This window comes from Eptatretus burgeri, chromosome 6, assembly GCF_056783735.1.
Source record: "Eptatretus burgeri isolate ZD-2024b chromosome 6, Ebu_testis_v1, whole genome shotgun sequence".
NCBI lineage: Eukaryota > Metazoa > Chordata > Myxini > Myxiniformes > Myxinidae > Eptatretus > Eptatretus burgeri.
Window position 1 is genome coordinate 4,520,062 of NC_140966.1, and position 18,808 is coordinate 4,538,869.

Consider the following 18,808-nt stretch of genomic DNA (forward strand, 5'->3'; position numbering starts at 1 on the left):
CTTTATTGGGATAAAAAAATGACTTTTAAACACCATCTTTATCGAAAACACCGTCAGCGCGCACACGCAAAACCTTTACGTGACTCAACGCTGCCTCTGCTCGGGCTCGCTGCACCACGTGACGACCCGTGACGGGGCGAGTGAAATATTTTTATACAATCTTAAAACGTCTCCAAAACATCCGATTTTTTTTTTTTTAAAAACGAGAATTTCGACAACCGAGTGTTAAGCGTCCTAAGCGATCGCAAAAACTGAAGGCAAAATTAAAATCGAAGTTAAAACTAACTCGTAACGTCGACCGAAGCAAAAATACTCCATTTCTCCACATGAATTTACGGAATTATGTTTGACCTCACTGTGACCTTGACTTTTGACCGATTTTGACCAAAATCTAATCAGCGCCAGCCATCATCCTCCTGAATCACGTGGTGTAATTTGACATTGGTAGATTCTTCTGTTCTTGAGTTATCGTGCCTACAAACAAACACAAACACACACACAAACAAACAAGCAGTCATAGACTGGTACTTACGAAATCGTCAACTTGACCTCTGACCTTGTCCAATAAAAGCTGTCTCCAGAGAAGGTGGCGACGCAAACCAGAATTTTCTACGATGATTCTGTACCAAACCATCAAAAATCGAATGTTTTGGATGTTTGACCTCACTGTGACCTTGACCTTTGACCGATTTTGACCAAAATCTAATCAGCACGAGCCATCACCCTCCTGAATCACGTGGTGTAATTTGACATTGGTCGCTTCTTCCTTTCTCGAGTTATCTGTACCAAACCATCAAAAATCGAATATTTGATCTCACCGTGACCTTGACCTTTGACCGATTTTGACCAAAATCTAATCAGCACAAGCCATCACCCTCCTGAATCACGTGGTGTAATTTGACATTGGTAGCTTCTTCCGTTCTCGAGTTATCGTGCTTACAAACAAACAAACAAACAAGCAGTCATCGACTGGTACTTACGAAATCGTCAACTTGACCTCTGACCTTGTCTCTCGAGAGAAAGCTGTCTCTCGAGAAGGTAGCGACGCAAACCAGAAGTTTCTACGATAATTCTGTGTCAAACCATCAAAAAATCGTAAAGTCGACCGAAGCAAAAATCTCCATTTCTCCACGCAATTATATTAAACCTTAACGTAACTCAACGACGCGTCTGCTCGAGCACACTGCATCATGGGACGACCCGTGACGCGTCGAGTGAAATATTTTTTATACAATCTTAAAACGTCTCCAAAATATCCGATTTTTACCAGAATTTCGACAACCGAGTTTTAAGCGTCCTAAGCGATCGCAAAAACCGAAGACAAAATTTAAATCGAAGTTAAAACAAACTCGTAACGTCGAGCGAAGCAAAAATACTCCATTTCTCCAGATGAATTTACGGAATTATGTTTGACCTCACTGTGACCTTGACCTTTGACCGATTTTGACCAAAATCTAATCAGCACGAGCCATCACCCTCCTGAATCACGTGGTGTAATTTGACATTGGTAGCTTCTTCCGTTCTCGAGTTATCGTGCCTACAAACAAACACACACACAAACAGAAATGGAAGGCAAGATTTCGTAAGTAACAAACAAGCAAACAAACAAGCAGTCATAGACTGGTACTTACGAAATCGTCAACTTGACCTCTGACCTTGTCTAATAAAAGCTGCCTCTTGAGAAGGTAGCGACACAAACCAGAAGTTTCTACAATGATTCTGTACCGAACCATCAAAAATCGAATGTTTTGGATGTTTGACCTCACTGTGACCTTGACCTTTGACCGATTTTGACCAAAATCTAATCAGCGCTAGCCACCACCCTCCTGAATCACGTGGTGTAATTTGACATTGGAAGCTTCTTCCGTTCTTGAGTTATCATTTTTTGGATGTTTGACCTCACTGTGACCTTGACCTTTGACCGATTTTGACCAAAATCTAATCAGCACTAGCCATCACCCTCCTGAATCACATGGTGTAATTTGACATTGGTAGCTTCTTCGGTTCTCGAGTTATCGTGCCTACAAACAAACTAACAAACAAACAAACAGAAACGGAAGTCATCAATATACTTACGAAATCTAAAGATTTCGTAAGTAACCTGGTACTTACTTAGACTGGTACTTACGAAATCGTCAACTTGACCTCTGACCTTGTCTAATAAAAGCTATCTCTCGAGAAGGTAGCGACGCAAACCAGAAGTTTCTACGATGATTCTGTACCAAACCATCAAAAATCGAATGTTTGACCTCACTGTGACCTTGACCTTTGACCGATTTTGACCAAAATCTAATCAGCACTAACCATCACCCTTCTGATTCACGTGGTGTAATTTGACATTGGTAGCTTCTTCCGTTCTCGAGTTATCGTGCATACAAACAAACAAACAAGCAGTCATAGACTGGTACTTACAAAATTGTCAACTTGACCTCTGACCTTGTCTAATAAAAGCTGTCTCCAGAGAAGGTGGCGACGCAAACCAGAAGGTTCAACGATGATTCTGTACCAAACCATCAAAAATCGATTGTTTTGGATGTTTGACCTCACTGTGACCTTGACCTTTGACCGATTTTGACCAAAATCTAATCAGCGCTAGCCACCAGCCTCCTGAATCACGTGGTGTAATTTGACATTGGAAGCTTCTTCCGTTCTCGAGTTATCGTGCCTACAAACAAACAAACAAACAAACACACAAACAAACACACAAACAGAAACGGTAGTCATCAATATACTTACGAAATCTTTAGATTTCGTAAGTAACAAACACACAAACAGAGGACGGAAGCGATCAATATACTTACGAAATCTTTACATTTCGTAAGTCACAAACAGAGGACGGAAGTGATCAATATACTTACGAAAAGTGCTGTTATCTTTAGATTTCGTAAGTAACAAACAAATGAAATTGCTCGTTGAGCAAGGAATTGCCAGAATAACTTTGTCATATCTCCATGATCTCTGAAAAAACAAAAACCTGGAAATCAATTTGGTTCTTATAAGTCGATAGTGCTCCTGTTTAATGAGTTATAGCACTTAGTTTGGTCATGATCATAACTTGGAAGTCAATCGGACTTGAAATGGCGTTTTTATCGCGATTTGAAAGTTTTGACCCGACACCCCCTGACATTCGACCCCCGACCGCGAAGAAGGTGTTGGTGTGACACCCCAATGAGACATATGGTTGGATGCAGAATTGGAAGATGCACATTTTGGATTTGGTTTGAAGTCGATACGACCATTTTAGCGGACGTCATTGCGAAAATAAAAATTTAGGTGACCTTGACCTTGAACTTTGACCTAGATTCACCAAAAACAAGTATTTAAGTTGGACCATGGCCGACGTCTGCACCTAGTTTAGTCATGATCGCTGAAACGGTGTGGCTGCTACATCGTAAACAAACACACAAACAGACAGACAGACAGACAGACACACAGAATGACACACACAACCGAGCAACATAATTGCCGAAATCCGAAGGATTCCAGCAATTAACAAACAGGCAGAAAGAAACAAACAATTAACAAACAGAAAACATAACTTCCTTCACTTTTGGTGGTGGAGGTAATTGAGACCCCAGTGAGGTAAGAATAACACCCTGTTGATAAAGGATAATTAAGTAAGGCTGTTAATTTTCTCCAAAAGGGGTGTTTAAATTACCCAATATTCCCGATGGCTCAACACCAAAGTTGGCAACGCGTTCACAATCGTGCACAATGAGTTTATTTGAATGGAATTGAGAGACGAGAAAGCAGTGGAAGGGTTGTCTCCAAACAATGAGAGGCCATGAGTGACAACCCCATTATTACACAAGGTAACGTTTTTACAAAACTGCTATTTAATCAGGAGAAACTGAACATGGAATATTTTAATGCTACAATCGAATCGATTCATGGAATACACGAAACATTCCAGCCCGTCACCAGGATGGTGGTTTACAAGACTTTTAAGTGTACATGGCCATCAGAGTTTATTCATGCAGTTTGGCTTCTTTGAGATCTCAAACGGACAAGAGCTCGAACCAGGCATTCACGAACCTCGAAGGTGGTGTCCCCCAACCCAGTCAAGCCGACTGAACGGACCCACTATGCGTCCATCGCTAGTTCATCAGTTCATACAAATTACTTTCCAAGTAAATTAACAGTTTCATGGAACGCAGTGAAAATTGAAATTGAACAACAACAAAATTAAGCCTTCAAATTATCACTTGATACGTCATTACTGACAATAACATCCCGTTCAATCAAAGGTGATCGCGTTCATTTGCGACGTCAAAATAACCAATAATAGCACAGAAAGTGAATCTTTGGCATTCACCTTGGCGCAATTTTACAAAAGTTTTTTGTTTCTGGGAGTTGCATAGTAGACCGCTGCCTGATCGCTCCCTCCTCAAAAAAAAAAAAACATGCACGAGAGACTTGGAGCCATGCTATATGATAATAATTACACTTTGAATAAGTATTGAATCATTATTTGAGCTTTTTGAGCAATATTAGTTTGCTCCGAGAACTCTCCTCGTGCACATATTGTGGGCACACGAACACATTATTCTCACAGTTGTCTCTCAACTTATAATCTGCCGTCAGTCTAAAAAGCAGCGATTACATGCATTCGAGGTGGAATGCGTAAGCCGTGATTTTCAAAAACCAATTTATCAATTACAAAGACTGAAAACTTCCAAATCGAGAATGCCACCCAAGTTGTCACCTTCCGGTGGCTGGTGGATGGCTCAGAGGTTGTGCATTTGCCTTTGAGTTCTCCAGTCTGTGTTTTATTCCTCACCGAACTATTTACTGTCACCTTGGTGTTTCGCATACAGAGTGATGCTGGGAATCGCATCTGCTTGCATTTGCTGATGGATGTTGAATATGCTATGTCTTGTGGTGTATTTTGCAATAGGAGGCCATTGTGTGCCGGACACCTCCTTCACGGTGTCCGACGTCAGTGCATCTTGTATACGACAGCTGATGGCAGCCAGCCCTCTGAAGGACGAGTTATGACAAAACTTGGTAGACGAGTTGGGTAGTTGACGAGAACAATCCGTTTCGATTTTGGTTCAGGTCCGGATCCCGATCCGGCCTATCAATAGGATACAAAATGTAAAATGTTCAGCCTGGCGGAGGTATGCACTCAACTGAGTGCTGTTCTAGTTTACCTCCGTGACCATTATCATGAGTTTTGCGTTTATTGTTGGACTTTATTATTTTGAATTATCTTTTCTGGCTCGCACTTAAATGACATTCATTGACTCGATGTACTGTATGTATTGAATAACGTGAATACCGATGAGATAAGCATGATAAAATGATAAATCATTACCTTTTAGTCCCCCCCCCCCTCTTTTCATCTCAGCCTTTGTGGAATGTTGGCATACATGAGCATTCCATTGCTTGGATAACAATAACCCGATGTCTTCGCAGACCCTCAGCAAATTTTGAAAATGTCCTTGGGGAGCTTGTCGACCGGAGTGCAGTATGGTTCTGTGTCTGCTTTGAGTATCAACAACAACTGCTCTCGCCTCATAGTTGGACACGCACATGGACAGGTACTATGTGCCTCTTGTTGGGAAAACCTGATTGAAATTTATTTTATTTTTTTATATTTTGATAAGACTTAATATAAACTCTGGCAATTCCACATTGCTGTTTCAGCTGGTTGTCCCCTTTTAAACTAGGCTGAGAAACATTAAACATTAAATTATCAATGTTGGGCATAAATTGCTTTAAAATGTAGGAAAATGGAAGGAGGTGAGTAAAGTGTGCGGTTTGATAATTCCTGGTGGATTTTGTGATGAAAATGTGAATCGTTGTGTCGTCATTCATGATTTGCTGATATTTTGATAACGTGCAGTTAAGCCCTTTGGCATAATCCATGAAGCCCCTTCCCTTAAGAGGTGTGGATTAACCTTAGCGTGGACTCGACCACTGTACATCCATCAAAATAAGTGTGTGTGTGTGTGTGTGTGTGTGTGTGTGTGTGTGTGTGTGTGTGTGTGTGTGTGTGTGTGTGTGTGTGTGCGTGTGCGTGTGCGTGTGTGGTTGATTGGTATCTCCATATGTGGGTTTCAGAATGTGGAATGGAGTCCTCCAGGATAGGCTCAAAGTATCCACCTTCATTTCAGTAAGGGGTCACGATTCATGGACCAAGCTGTGAAGTTTTGTGCCGAGGGCTCTCTTCACTATCGTCGCTGAGCACCGGACATCCTCCTACTGTATTTCGTTTGCAATAATATTTCCAGGGATGGATTTTAGCTCACCTGTAAAATAGTTCCGGGGAACTTAGGGGATGGTGTGTCGTCTGTCCGTCTGACCACAAATACTTGCAACTTCTCAGAAACTACACATGATTTCAATGAAATTTGATCACAACCTTCATTATCTATGATTGCATAAAAGGGGGTCTGAAGGGGTCTACAGAGGGAGTATACTGGGGGGGGTGGTAGGGGGGAATTGGGTTACCTCCCCAAAGAGGTATTTGCTTTCATCTCAGAAACAATGCACACAATTCCAATGAAACTTCATGACAACCTTCATCACCCATGACGTACCAAAGTTAGTTCATGACATTAGAAAAAATTGGGGTCTAGGAGGGTCTATGGGGGGACGGGGGTTCCCCCCCAAAATATGTATTTGCTTTCTTTTCTGAAACCACACACACAATATCAATGAAACCTGACCACAACCTTTATCACCCGTGATGTATCAAGGTTTGTTCATGGCATGACAAAAAAATCCATCGGTATTTACTTTCTTCTCCATAATATATTTTGTGGGTCATCCATGCCTACCAGTGGTTGCCTGGTTACCTTATCCAGTCACTCCCAGGTGAGCGCCCAGGGGTATTGCCCTAATGTTTAATATCTCTGTGAGGTTCTTCATCATTCCTGTCGGTCCAGCTATCACTGGTACTACTTTGGCATTCTTCAGCTTCCAGGATCTTCTCACTTCATTCGTAACTCTCCCCCCCGCCCCCCAGCTTGCTCTTCCCCATTCTTAGCTTCCTCTGCCTCTTGCCTCTTCTCCTTCCTCTCCATCTCTCCTCTCTTCCTCTCTCAACCACCCCCCCTCCTTAATACCCCTGTCAACGAAGCGTCGGGTTGTATTTGTTCATTTGACAATACAAGAGAAAGCATTAAGTTTTCCAAGTGTGCCACCATCCCTCTCTTTGGACAATCAACTATGCATTTGACACTATAATCTGGCAATAAATGACATAACATGGTGATATTACCACTGTGAATAGTCTGTGAGTTTATGCACCTGAGTGTGTTTCAGATCACAATGTGGGACCTGCTGAACGGCAAACTGTTACGGACCATCATCGATGCTCACCCACCAGGGAATGCCATTTTACATATCAAGGTCGGTGATTTTGTGCAGTTTGCTCTGAACCTGTATGTATCGTCATCATAGCTTTCCTTTTTCGATAGTTCATTAAATTTTATTGCATGAATTGGAGTCACAGGCTTTAAAAGTGGTGTTGATTTTTCTCGTAATGTTTGCTCTTCTTAATTCACTCGAACTTCTGTCTCTTCTCATATCTCTCCTTTAACTTTAGCTTTGACTGTCCTTCCACTGGACTCAGCTCCTATAAATTGTAGAGCAATATGGTAGTTTGAGGTTTGATGTAAAAGAGAAACAAAATAATGACATTGAAAGCCCATTGTCACGGGTTGTCCGGTCAGTGCATCTATGAGGCATACATCCAGATTCCAGCAGAGCTTGGGACACGGACATATTCTGGGCATTTGGCAGTCTGGCTTCCTGCTCTCCTTGTCCAGCTTGCTTCTTGTGGCATACAGGACTTCCTTCATACTTGGGTCTCTGACTGCCTCCAACTTGCACAGTCAATGTGTTGCTATCGATGGACAGCAGCTGTCACACTCCCTGCTGATATGGAATTAATATTCCTCTTAATTAATTAATTAATTAATATTCGGGCGTTGGCTCTACTCTTTTGCTTTGAAGGATTAACGCCTGAAACGTCAGCTCCTCCTCGCTTCCCAACCATACATACATCGACATCCTGTTGATTTCGTCCATTGTTCTACTTGTCCAGCAATGCAGATTGACACGAGCCTTCACCGGCAAGACTAGTTCTTCAGCCTATGTTTTTGAAATGAGCAAATTCTGCTGATTTTTTTTCCAATTTAAAGCAAAACCTCACAATATACTGTCACATAGAATCCTTTGGATTTTGGCAATTATGTTGGTCGGTTGTGTCTGTCATTCTGTGTGTCTGTCTGTCTGTTTGTGTGCTTGTTTACCCTGTAGCAGCCACACCGTTTCAGCGATCATGACCAAACTGGGTACAGACGTCGGCCATGGTCCAACTTAGACACTCGTCGTTTTTGGTGAATCTAGGTCAAAGGTCAAGGTCACCGAAAAACCGAAATTCTTATTTTCGCAATAACATCCGCTAAAATGGTCATATCGACTTCAAAACAAATGCAAAATGTGCATCTTCCAATTGTGCATCCAACCATATGTGTCATTGGGGTGTCACACCAACACCTTCTTCGCGGTCGGGGGTCGAATGTCAGGGGGTGTCGGGTCAAAACTTTCAAATTGCGATAAAAACGCCATTTCAAGTCTGATTGACTTCCAAGTTATGATCATGACCAAACTAAGTGCAATAACTCATTAAACAGTAGCACTAGCGATGTATAAGAACCAAATTGATTTCCAGGTTTTTGTTTTTTCAGAGATCATGGAGCTATGACAAAGTTATTCCGGCAATTCCTTGCTCAACGAGCAATTTCATTTGTTGGATTCGCTAGATATCCCTTATTGTCGGGTTTTCCGTGCGTGTGTGTGCCTGCAACGCGAGGCTCCACAGCACAAACCAGCAAACCGATTTCGATGAAACTTGGCGAACAGGGACCATACGTGCTGGGAGTGTGCTCGTGTGAGTTTCGTTGCTAAGCAACCACCCGTTGCGATGCAGCGGCCAAAAAAACCGCACGTTCACTATTTTCAATACTTGTCCTACAGTTTTGAATGTGGAGAAACGAGACTTCGGAATTAAACACTGCGCGATATTTAGAAAATTTTACTCGAGCCGATTTTTGATTGAGGTTTTATTTTTCAAATGGTAGTCCTTCAAAAACCGGGTGTCTATTTACCGTCATTTAAGGTGTGCATACAGTGTTTGTAAGGAACTACACCGTCGTTCCACCTTCAATCTCTCCTCGATCCAAACGTTATTGACCAAAGTGAAAAGGATCCAAAATAAATGGAATCACCGGCATTTCTGTCTTTGTGGATTTCTAATAATATGGTATAAATCAAGTTATGTGGAATTTGAAAAACGTTAAAAATTTCTACACCCCCGTTATGTTATCGTCCGCTACACCGCCAGGTTCATCAAAAACAACCGACCACGAAGTCTTCTCGCGCTACCCACGGTCTGGTTCGTATTTCCCTGAACATCTGTGGTTCTGTTTATGGGTTTTTTTCTCTTTCTCTTTCTCTTTCTCTTTCTCTTTCTCTTTCTCTTTCTCTTTCTCTTTCTCTTTCTCTTTCTCTTTCTCTTTCTCTCTTTCTCTCTTTCTCTCTTTCTCTCTTTTTCTCTTTCTCTTTCTCTTTCTCTTTCTCTTTCTCTTTCTCTTTCTCTTTCTCTTTCTCTTTCTCTTTCTCTTTCTCTTTCTCTTTCTCTTTCTCTTTCTCTTTCTCTTTCTCTTTCTCTTTCTCTTTCTCTCTTTCTCTTTCTCTTTCCCTTTCCCTTTCCCTTTCCCTTTCTCTTTCTCTCTTTCTCTTTCTCTTTCCCTTTCCCTTTCCCTTTCCCTTTCCCTTTCTCTTTCTCTTTCCCTTTCTCTTTCCCTTTCTCTTTCCCTTTCTCTTTCCCTTTCCCTTTCCCTTTCCCTTTCCCTTTCTCTTTCTCTTTCTCTTTCTCTTTCTCTTTCTCTTTCCCTTTCCCTTTCCCTTTCCCTTTCCCTTTCCCTTTCCCTTTCCCTTTCCTTTCCCTTTCCCTTTCCCTTTCCCTTTCCCTTTCCCTTTCCCTTTCCCTTTCCCTTTCCCTTTCCCTTTCCCTTTCCCTTTCCCTTTCCCTTTCCCTTTCCCTTTCCCTTTCCCTTTCCCTTTCCCTTTCCCTTTCCCTTTCTCTTTCTCTTTCTCTTTCTCTTTCTCTTTCTCTTTCTCTTTCTCTTTCTCTTTCTCTTTCTCTTTCTCTTTCTCTTTCTCTTTCTCTTTCTCTTTCTCTTTCTCTTTCTCTTTCTCTTTCTCTTTCTCTTTCTCTTTCTCTTTCTCTTTCTCTTTCTCTTTCTCTTTCTCTTTCTCTTTCTCTTTCTCTTTCTCTTTCTCTTTCTCTTTCTCTTTCTCTTTCTCTTTCTCTTTCTCTTTCTCTTTCTCTTTCTCTTTCTCTTTCTCTTTCTCTTTCTCTCCACGTTACGTTTTGTTTCGTGTTCTTCTGACATCCACTCTGTTTGCCGTCATCTGAGGTAATATCAACAAAAATGACACATTTTATTTTTTACTGAATTCGTCCCTCGCGCTGCAGTGATAGGATTCGATAGCGATTTTATTGCACCATATGATAGAGCGATTCAAGAACTACAAAAACTTTTATTCCGTGATTGACCTCCGACTTCCGGTTTTCGAGCCATAGCCGGAAGTTGGCAAACACATGCAAAGGGCAAAATCGCCAACGCGAAACAGATAAGTGTAAACGAATAAGTCTTGACATGGTGATAGAGCATGGTTGATAGAACATTTTTTTTGTCATTTAAACTTTCCTCCATCTCCACTCCGAAGGGTGCCAGTTGCGAGAATATGCCAAGTGAACCAGTTGACAAAATACGCAATACAAAAAATCTTGCCAGGCAGAGGAACAATTGTATGTGAACCAATACGTCTTGGCAATGAATCTTCGTCGGTGGATCGGTCAGAATGAAAAGCATCGTATCCAGCACTTCGATCCTAGCGGATCCCTCGTCGCCTACCGGCCTGTTTGTTTGTTTGTCTGTTTGTATGTAAATTGCATACAAATCACAATTCTAAACTGATCTTGAATGAAACTTCACGAAATGGTAGAGTTGGTCAAAAGAAAGAAGCCTCTTGATTTTGAGGTCAAAATGTCAACATCGGCTAAAGGTCAGCAAGTTTGTGAAATTCCTAAAATCTTCAATTTTCATCCGATTGACTTCAAATTTGAACAGGATTTGCATGTCAAGTCACTAAATTCAACCACCAACTATTTTTGAGGTTGAAAGGTCAACATAGACCAGATTTCTGAAATCTTCAATTTTAATCCAATGTACTTGAAATTTTCATATTTGTCATTGAATTCAACCACCAATTATTCTCATGGTCAAATTTTTTTTTTCTGGATTTTGCAAGTATCGTGCTCGACACGGCATCTTTCTTGTTTGTTTATTTTTTTTTGTATGCAAATAATTTGCAAAGTCTGGAAAAGGAGATTCCTTCACAAGGTTAGATCTCAGCATTGAAATTTTAATGCAACAGGAATGATCCTACATGCGAGGCAGCAACATGTAACCCAGTCCCTTCTATCCCGGCGAACAACGAATCTGTGCAGAGCCTCTACGAATATGAGGGGACGGACACCAAATTTCTGCACAGTAATCAGAGCCTTATCCTTCTATAAGCTCAAACAGGGGGGAACTCAAGGATAGATGGAAAGTGGCTGCAAGCAAAATAATTTAAAGTAAAAATGGTGGGGAAGTAAATTAGAAGTGGTGTAGAAAGAAGTAATTTTTAAAAGAGGTGAATGATACGACGCTGCCTGGCTGAGAATCTCTGCGAGTTGGAAGAGCTGACCCGTGCTGCTCTGCTGCACTTGTGCTCTCCATGAGACATGTCCTGCTCTCGCGTGTCCTCCAAGGTCACTCACTCACGTCGCACTCCACTCTGCCTACTGAAGCTCTTCGGGACTCTGTAGGCTCCCGCTGCACGCTCTTTGTGTAGCTCGGCTGCAGGTGGAGCGAGAGTCTGTTGTGGCATAATTGTGCATGTGCTATACTTTGGACAATCTACTTTGTGAGCCCTTCCGTTTGCCCAGAGTGCTTCCTGCTTTTGTCGTGAAACCCTCCGATATCGCAGGCGCCACTCCGGCTTTGCACCTCATTTTCAAGTCATTTACTTGCTATCATGGTGCTACCTATCGATGAGAAGTCAAAATCTTGTTTCTTTGTGGAAGGGGTGACTTAGTGGATACCGGCTAAAGTAAACAAAGATATATAGGCCACACACATATAATGAAAAATCCTCTTTTAAGGCAGACAAAATAATGGTGAACCAAACGTAATCAATGTCTCACCTTGCTGTTTAGCTGGAATTTGACATTCAGTCACTTGTTCTAGTTTTTATTTTTGTTGCTCAGATTACTTTAGAGAGTTGCTCTGATGTGTTGACTTGTTTGACTTTTTGTGTCTCAGTTCACAGATGATCCAACGATTGCAGTTTGTAATGACAGTGGTGGTTCTGTGTTTGAGCTGAACTTCAGGTGAGATCCTGGTGTGTTAGAGCTGCAGATAAATGTGGGAAACGCCAAGGAGTTTTGACAATAGGCGGTTCATATGACATCTTGCAGCATTAACGTGAGCAAAAGACTTTGCTGCAATTAGGAGATAACCTCTTTTGTTTTTACACTTAACTTGTTTCGGAAGTTTTTTTTTTTTTTGTATACCTTGGTCGAGGCTCGTATGAGAGCTAACACACAACTCACAGCAAGGAGGCATGAGACAAGAGGGGCGGGAGTGGAAGGGACAAAACAGTGGGGAACAGACACATTAGGTGAACATTAGGTGAACTTTTGAGGCGAGAATTTATAATAATGCTGAAAATGATAAAATAATTTAATATGGGTAACATATATCGGGTAACACAGCAGCATAAATCGGTACAGGTAACACAGCAGCATAAATCGGTACAGGTAACACAGCAGCATAAATCGGTACAGGTAACACAGCAGCATAAATCTGTACAGGTAACACAGCAGCACAAATCGGTACAGGTAACACAGCAGCACAAATCGGTGCAGTTAACACAGCAGCACAAATCGGTGCAGGTAACAGCAGCACAAATCTGTGCAGGTAACACAGCAGCACAAGTCGGTGCAGGTAACAGCAGCACAAATCGGTACAGGTTACACAGCAGCACAAATCAATATAGGTAACACAGCACAAATCGGTGCAGGTAACACAGCAGCACAAATCGGTACAGGTATCACAGCAGCACAAATCGGTACAGGTAACACAGCAGCACAAATCGGTACAGGTAACACAGCAGCACAAATCGGTGCAGGTAACACAGCAGCACAAATCGGCACAGGTAACACAGTAGCACAAATCTGTACAGGTAACACAGCAGCAGAAATTGGTACAGGTAACACAGCAGCAGAAATCGGTACAGGTAACAGCAGCAGAAATCGGTACAGGTAACATAGCACAAATCTGTACAGGTAACAGCAGCACAAATCGGTACAGATTACACAGCAGCACAAATCAATATAGGTAACACAGCACAAATCGGTGCAGGTAACACAGCAGCAGAAATTGGTACAGGTAACACAGCAGCAGAAATCGGTACAGGTAACAGCAGCAGAAATCGGTACAGGTAACACAGCACAAATCGGTACAGGTAACAGCAGCACAAATCGGTACAGATTACACAGCAGCACAAATCAATATAGGTAACACAGCACAAATCGGTGCAGGTAACACAGCAGCACAAATCGGTACAGGTAACACGGCAGCACAAATCTGTAGAGATAACACAGCAGCACAAATCGGTGCAGGTAACACTGCAGCACAAATCGGTGCAGGTAACACAGCAGCACAAATCGGTGCAGGTAACACAGCAGCACAAATCGGTGCAGGTAACACAGCAGCACAAATCGGTGCAGGTAACAGCAGCACAAATCGGTACAAGAAACACAGCAGCACAAATCGGTACAGGTATCACAGCAGCACAAATCGGTACAGGTATCACAGCAGCACAAATCTGTACAGGTAACACAGCAGCACAAATCGGTACAGGTAACAGCAGCACAAATCGGTACAGGTAACAGCAGCACAAATCGGTACAGGTTACACAGCAGCACAAATCAATATAGGTAACACAGCACAAATCGGTGCAGGTCACACAGCAGCACAAATCGGTACAGGTAACACAGCAGCACAAATCGGTACAGGTAACACAGCAGCACAAATCGGTACAGGTAACACAGCAGCACAAATCGGTACAGGTAACACAGCAGCACAAATCGGTGCAGGTAACACAGCAGCACAAATCGGCACAGGTAACACAGCAGCACAAATCTGTACAGGTAACACAGCAGCAGAAATTGGTACAGGTAACACAGCAGCAGAAATTGGTACAGGTAACAGCAGCAGAAATCTGTACAGGTAACAGCAGCAGAAATCGGTACAGGTAACACAGCACAAATCGGTACAGGTAACAGCACAAATCTGTACAGGTAACAGCAGCACAAATCGGTACAGATTACACAGCAGCACAAATCAATATAGGTAACACAGCACAAATCGGTGCAGGTAACACAGCAGCAGAAATTGGTACAGGTAACACAGCAGCAGAAATCGGTACAGGTAACAGCAGCAGAAATCGGTACAGGTAACACAGCACAAATCGGTACAGGTAACAGCAGCACAAATCGGTACAGATTACACAGCAGCACAAATCAATATAGGTAACACAGCACAAATCGGTGCAGGTAACACAGCAGCACAAATCTGTACAGGTAACACAGCAGCACAAATCGGTACAGGTAACACAGCAGCACAAATCGGTACAGGTAACACAGCAGCACAAATCGGTACAGGTATCACAGCAGCACAAATCTGTGCAGGTAACACAGCAGCACAAATCGGCGCAGGTAACACAGCAGCACAAATCGGCACAGGTAACACAGCAGCACAAATCGGCACAGGTAACACAGCAGCACAAATCGGCACAGGTAACACAGCAGCACAAATCGGCACAGGTAACACAGCAGCACAAATCGGCACAGGTAACACAGCAGCACAAATCGGTACAGGTATCACAGCAGCACAAATGTAACGCATTGAATACTGTGCTTCCTCTTCTAGTTCAATGCAATTTTTGCTTTCAAACGATAATGTACATCCCGAAGTTCCAGATATCTTTGGAGATCACAGTGTCACCAATCAGTTGGTGACACCGAAGGTTTTGGAATTGGTCTATTATACCGGATTCACTTGTGCAGTCTTGGGTTGCTGTAAATGTGTGATGAAACACTTTGTTTTTGGTTGAACTTGTTGATGTAATTCAAACCACATGTGTGATTTCAATCGTGGTTCCGTATATCCAAAACAGAGGTGTCCATCACAGTTTATTAATATCTGGAGAAATGTATTGTCACACCCACTTGGTGTCCATCCTGATGCCTGGCACATCAGGGGCAGAGCTTTCTTGCCTGTAGCTCGAATACCGTAACTGAGTGGATTTAAAGATTATTTTTATTTGATTTAAATAATGGTCCGCTTGGCACCTTGCATGGAAATGGGGGAAATAGCCGCACACATAGGGTGCTTAAAAAAAGGTTTAGTCGTATCATGACGAACTCTGAACGTCAAAATAAACACGATTACACTAATTATCATTTATACATGTTTACCGAGCCGCCAGATGCCAAAAGGGGGAGACAAAGTAAATCGTCAGCATAATTTAACAACATAAAATGAGCCGAGGGAGAAAAGCATGGAGGTAAGCACCAAATAAGGAACCAAATGGAAGAGTGAATGAAGTGGTGAACTGTCCTGCCTTCTGACACAGTGAGGGTTAGGTTATGGGGGAACCTCAGTCCCCCTCCCCTGCACTCCCTTCCCAGGTGATGCATCGCTGTATCCCTGGTGACTGCTCATCACACAACACTAAAATCCCCCCCCCACCTCCTGCAGGCAGACTGTGTGAACCACCCACCCCCCCACAATAGCGAGCCCGCTGCTTTGTTTTATCCGCATTCTTGCTCCAGCTCCAACCCATACATGTAGAACATCCTTTCTTCGCCTTGCTCTACTCTTCACACTTATTGACCTTTTATTCTCTCCATGCGGTTGGCCCCCCTGTGGGATCTTGGCTTGTCTTGGTTCATTCATATAGCATCTAACATGGCACATGTTAGAGCTGTGACTGATAGTTGGTCATTCTGTCTCCCATCATGCAGGAATATCAACAGGAAGGTGGGAAAAAAAATTAGTAGGAAAATAATGGGAAGAGGGGAATGAATTTGTTGAAGTATAAATGCATAAAATGAGAGTTCATCGAACACCTTACCCCATGCAGTGTTCAGGTGCATAATCCAATTGAAATAAAAATAAACCAATGTCACCCGCAGGGTGACCTGTATCTTGCCAAAAGGTGACCACGTGTGACTTCTTTAAGGTCACACTGAGGTGAACAGAGCTGCTATCCACCAGGAGCGACTCCTTGAGGAATATCTGCCTACGAGAGATTCCGATGAGAATCGTTCTTCAGAGTAACCATGAAAAATATGCGTTTGCCTCATGACGTCACCAAATGACGTCATAATGTCTCAAGCTTGACATATCTAGAAAGCACTCATCGAGGTGTTCAATTTGAGGGACTACACGATATGGTTCCTAAAACTTGAAAATTTGACCTTGGGGTCAAATATGTTTGACCTTAGGCGCTAACCATGAAGGTCAAGGCCAATCGCCACCAAAAATTAATCAGCTGAGCGCCAGACCATGAACTATATTCCCATGAAGTTTGAAGACGATCCGATCAAAATTACTCAAAAAAATAAGGGTTTCGTCGACTTCCCTGATTTGCGACAGTGACCTTGACCTTTGACCTTGACCTTCAAAATTTTGTGCACTGAAAGGGACCTCTATAGGCCTCTGATATGCGAAGTTTCAAAAATTTCCAATGATGACTGTGCTCTGCAGAGTGATTTATACGTGATTACAGACAAAAAAAAAAAAAAAAAAACGTATGAAGGTCAAGGCCAATCGCCACCAAAAATTAATCAGCTGAGCGCCAAGCCATGAACTATATTCCCATGAAGTTTGAAGACGATCCGATCAAAATTACTCAAAAAAATAAGGGTTTCGTCGACTCCCCTCATTTGCGACAAAGTGACCTTGACCTTTGACCTTGACCTTCAAAATTTTATGCACTGAAAGGGACCTCTATAGGCCTCTGATATGCGAAGTTACAAAAATTTCCAATGATAACTGTGCTCTGCAGAATTTTTTTATACGTGATTACAGACAAACAAACAAAAAAAACATACATGCTGACTAACCTATCTTGCAAAAACTTCGTTTTGGCAAGATAATAAAGATTTTAAAGGTCTGATTAAAAAAAAAATTCATTCCGGAAGCTTTACGACCTTTGATGGTCTTCTGCACCACCTCTTTAAGTACGTTACATGAGTTCTTCATGCCCGTCCTTCACGATGTCCTCAAAAACAGTAAGTTGTTTGGAATGATTTTCAATGTTGTTTGACTGCCAGACAGGTAGACGGAGTAAGAAATAAAGTATCTCACTCCTCTCTGCTCATGTGCGATCGGGTCGAATTCAGAGCCAAAGTACTGCTAAATTGCACGTTCGTTTTCCGAATGGACGGACAAGTGAACCTATTGCTGAACCCCACTTTTCGCTTCGCGTGCATGGGGTTAAAAAAAACTTGCCTGCCAGCCTGCCTAAATCAATAGTGCACCTGCTGGCCTCCTTGCATTTATAAACATTCTCCATTGAAAGCGATGTAAACACAAATAAATGACGTCTACATTGTGTGTAAACACATATAACTAATTACTCTACATATTACGTTAGCAATTTTTCCATTTCTGTTGCAGCTTATTAATGCATTATCTTCATTGCTTCGCAGACTAGCTAAAGAATATTGGTGTTGAGATTACCGTTTGATGGCTTCCCTGTATGTATATCGTCCAAGGCGCGTGCTCGGTGTACGCACATGCGAGTCACGATGCATCTTCAGTGGTGCCAAGGGTGAGGCCTGTTGCATTGAGCCCGTTCGCAGTCCTTCGTATTCCAGTAGCCGTGCAACTTCACCCTGCTTGCTGCTTGCTCTGGCATCCCTCACCAAGGTCCTATCTTCTCAAACATAATCCAACCATTTAGTTTCTTACCTTTGAACAAATAAATGTTTTTTTTTTTTTTCTTGATGTTTACATTTTTTTTCTTCTCATTCTCCACTTGCATGAAATGGCTTTGTGGCATTTGACTCTGGATTATAATGTGCAGTAGATATAGTTAGTTTATCATGAGGGAAATTAGCTGTTCTGCCCACAGGTTAAATTGATTGACTCTTCCAACCTAGGAGATTCTCATTGTAGAAGTGATTCAATGTTACTTTATCAAGAAAATTGTGTGGACATGTGACATTGATTGGCTGTTGCTACTACAGGTGCTTGTTGTGACCTTGAAACCGGTGCTTCGGGTGTTGTTGTCGGTGTCTTATGGAAAGGTGAGTCTCTTCCATGACGCCCTCATACTGCACATCAATAAATCATTTTTACCTCTGCCACGGAAGTTGAACGGAGGTTATGTTTTCACCCCTGTCAGTCTTTGTTTGTTACTTGGCAAAAATGTTGGTCTGTAGTATTTGTCTGTCTGTGTCTGTCAAACGATTTTTGGCCACACTTTTCAAGCAATCATTCTGAAACTTTTTGCGTATGTAGTTGACCGGCCAAGGACAGCAACGCTTAACTTTCGTGAAGATCCGAATCCGGATCTGGATCCGAGAATTTTTAAAACGTGATTCTTCACCATTGGAGAGATAGGGCCAAAAACTATATATATATATATATATATATATATA

The 18,808-nt window shown here is 42.2% G+C and overlaps 1 protein-coding gene across 2 annotated transcripts in view; it reads left to right on the forward strand.

The window, feature by feature from the left end:
- The window catches only part of VPS8 (VPS8 subunit of CORVET complex), a 166,390-nt gene that overhangs the window by 21,141 nt on the left and 126,441 nt on the right, over window positions 1-18,808 (forward strand). For both annotated transcript variants that reach the window (XM_085883776.1, XM_085883777.1), the window contains exons 7-11: window positions 5,419-5,543; window positions 7,273-7,359; window positions 12,393-12,460; window positions 17,921-18,074; window positions 18,395-18,454. In XM_085883776.1, the coding sequence (XP_085739902.1) occupies window positions 5,419-5,543; window positions 7,273-7,359; window positions 12,393-12,460; window positions 17,921-18,074; window positions 18,395-18,454 (494 nt within the window). The remainder of the gene's footprint in view (window positions 1-5,418; window positions 5,544-7,272; window positions 7,360-12,392; window positions 12,461-17,920; window positions 18,075-18,394; window positions 18,455-18,808) is intronic.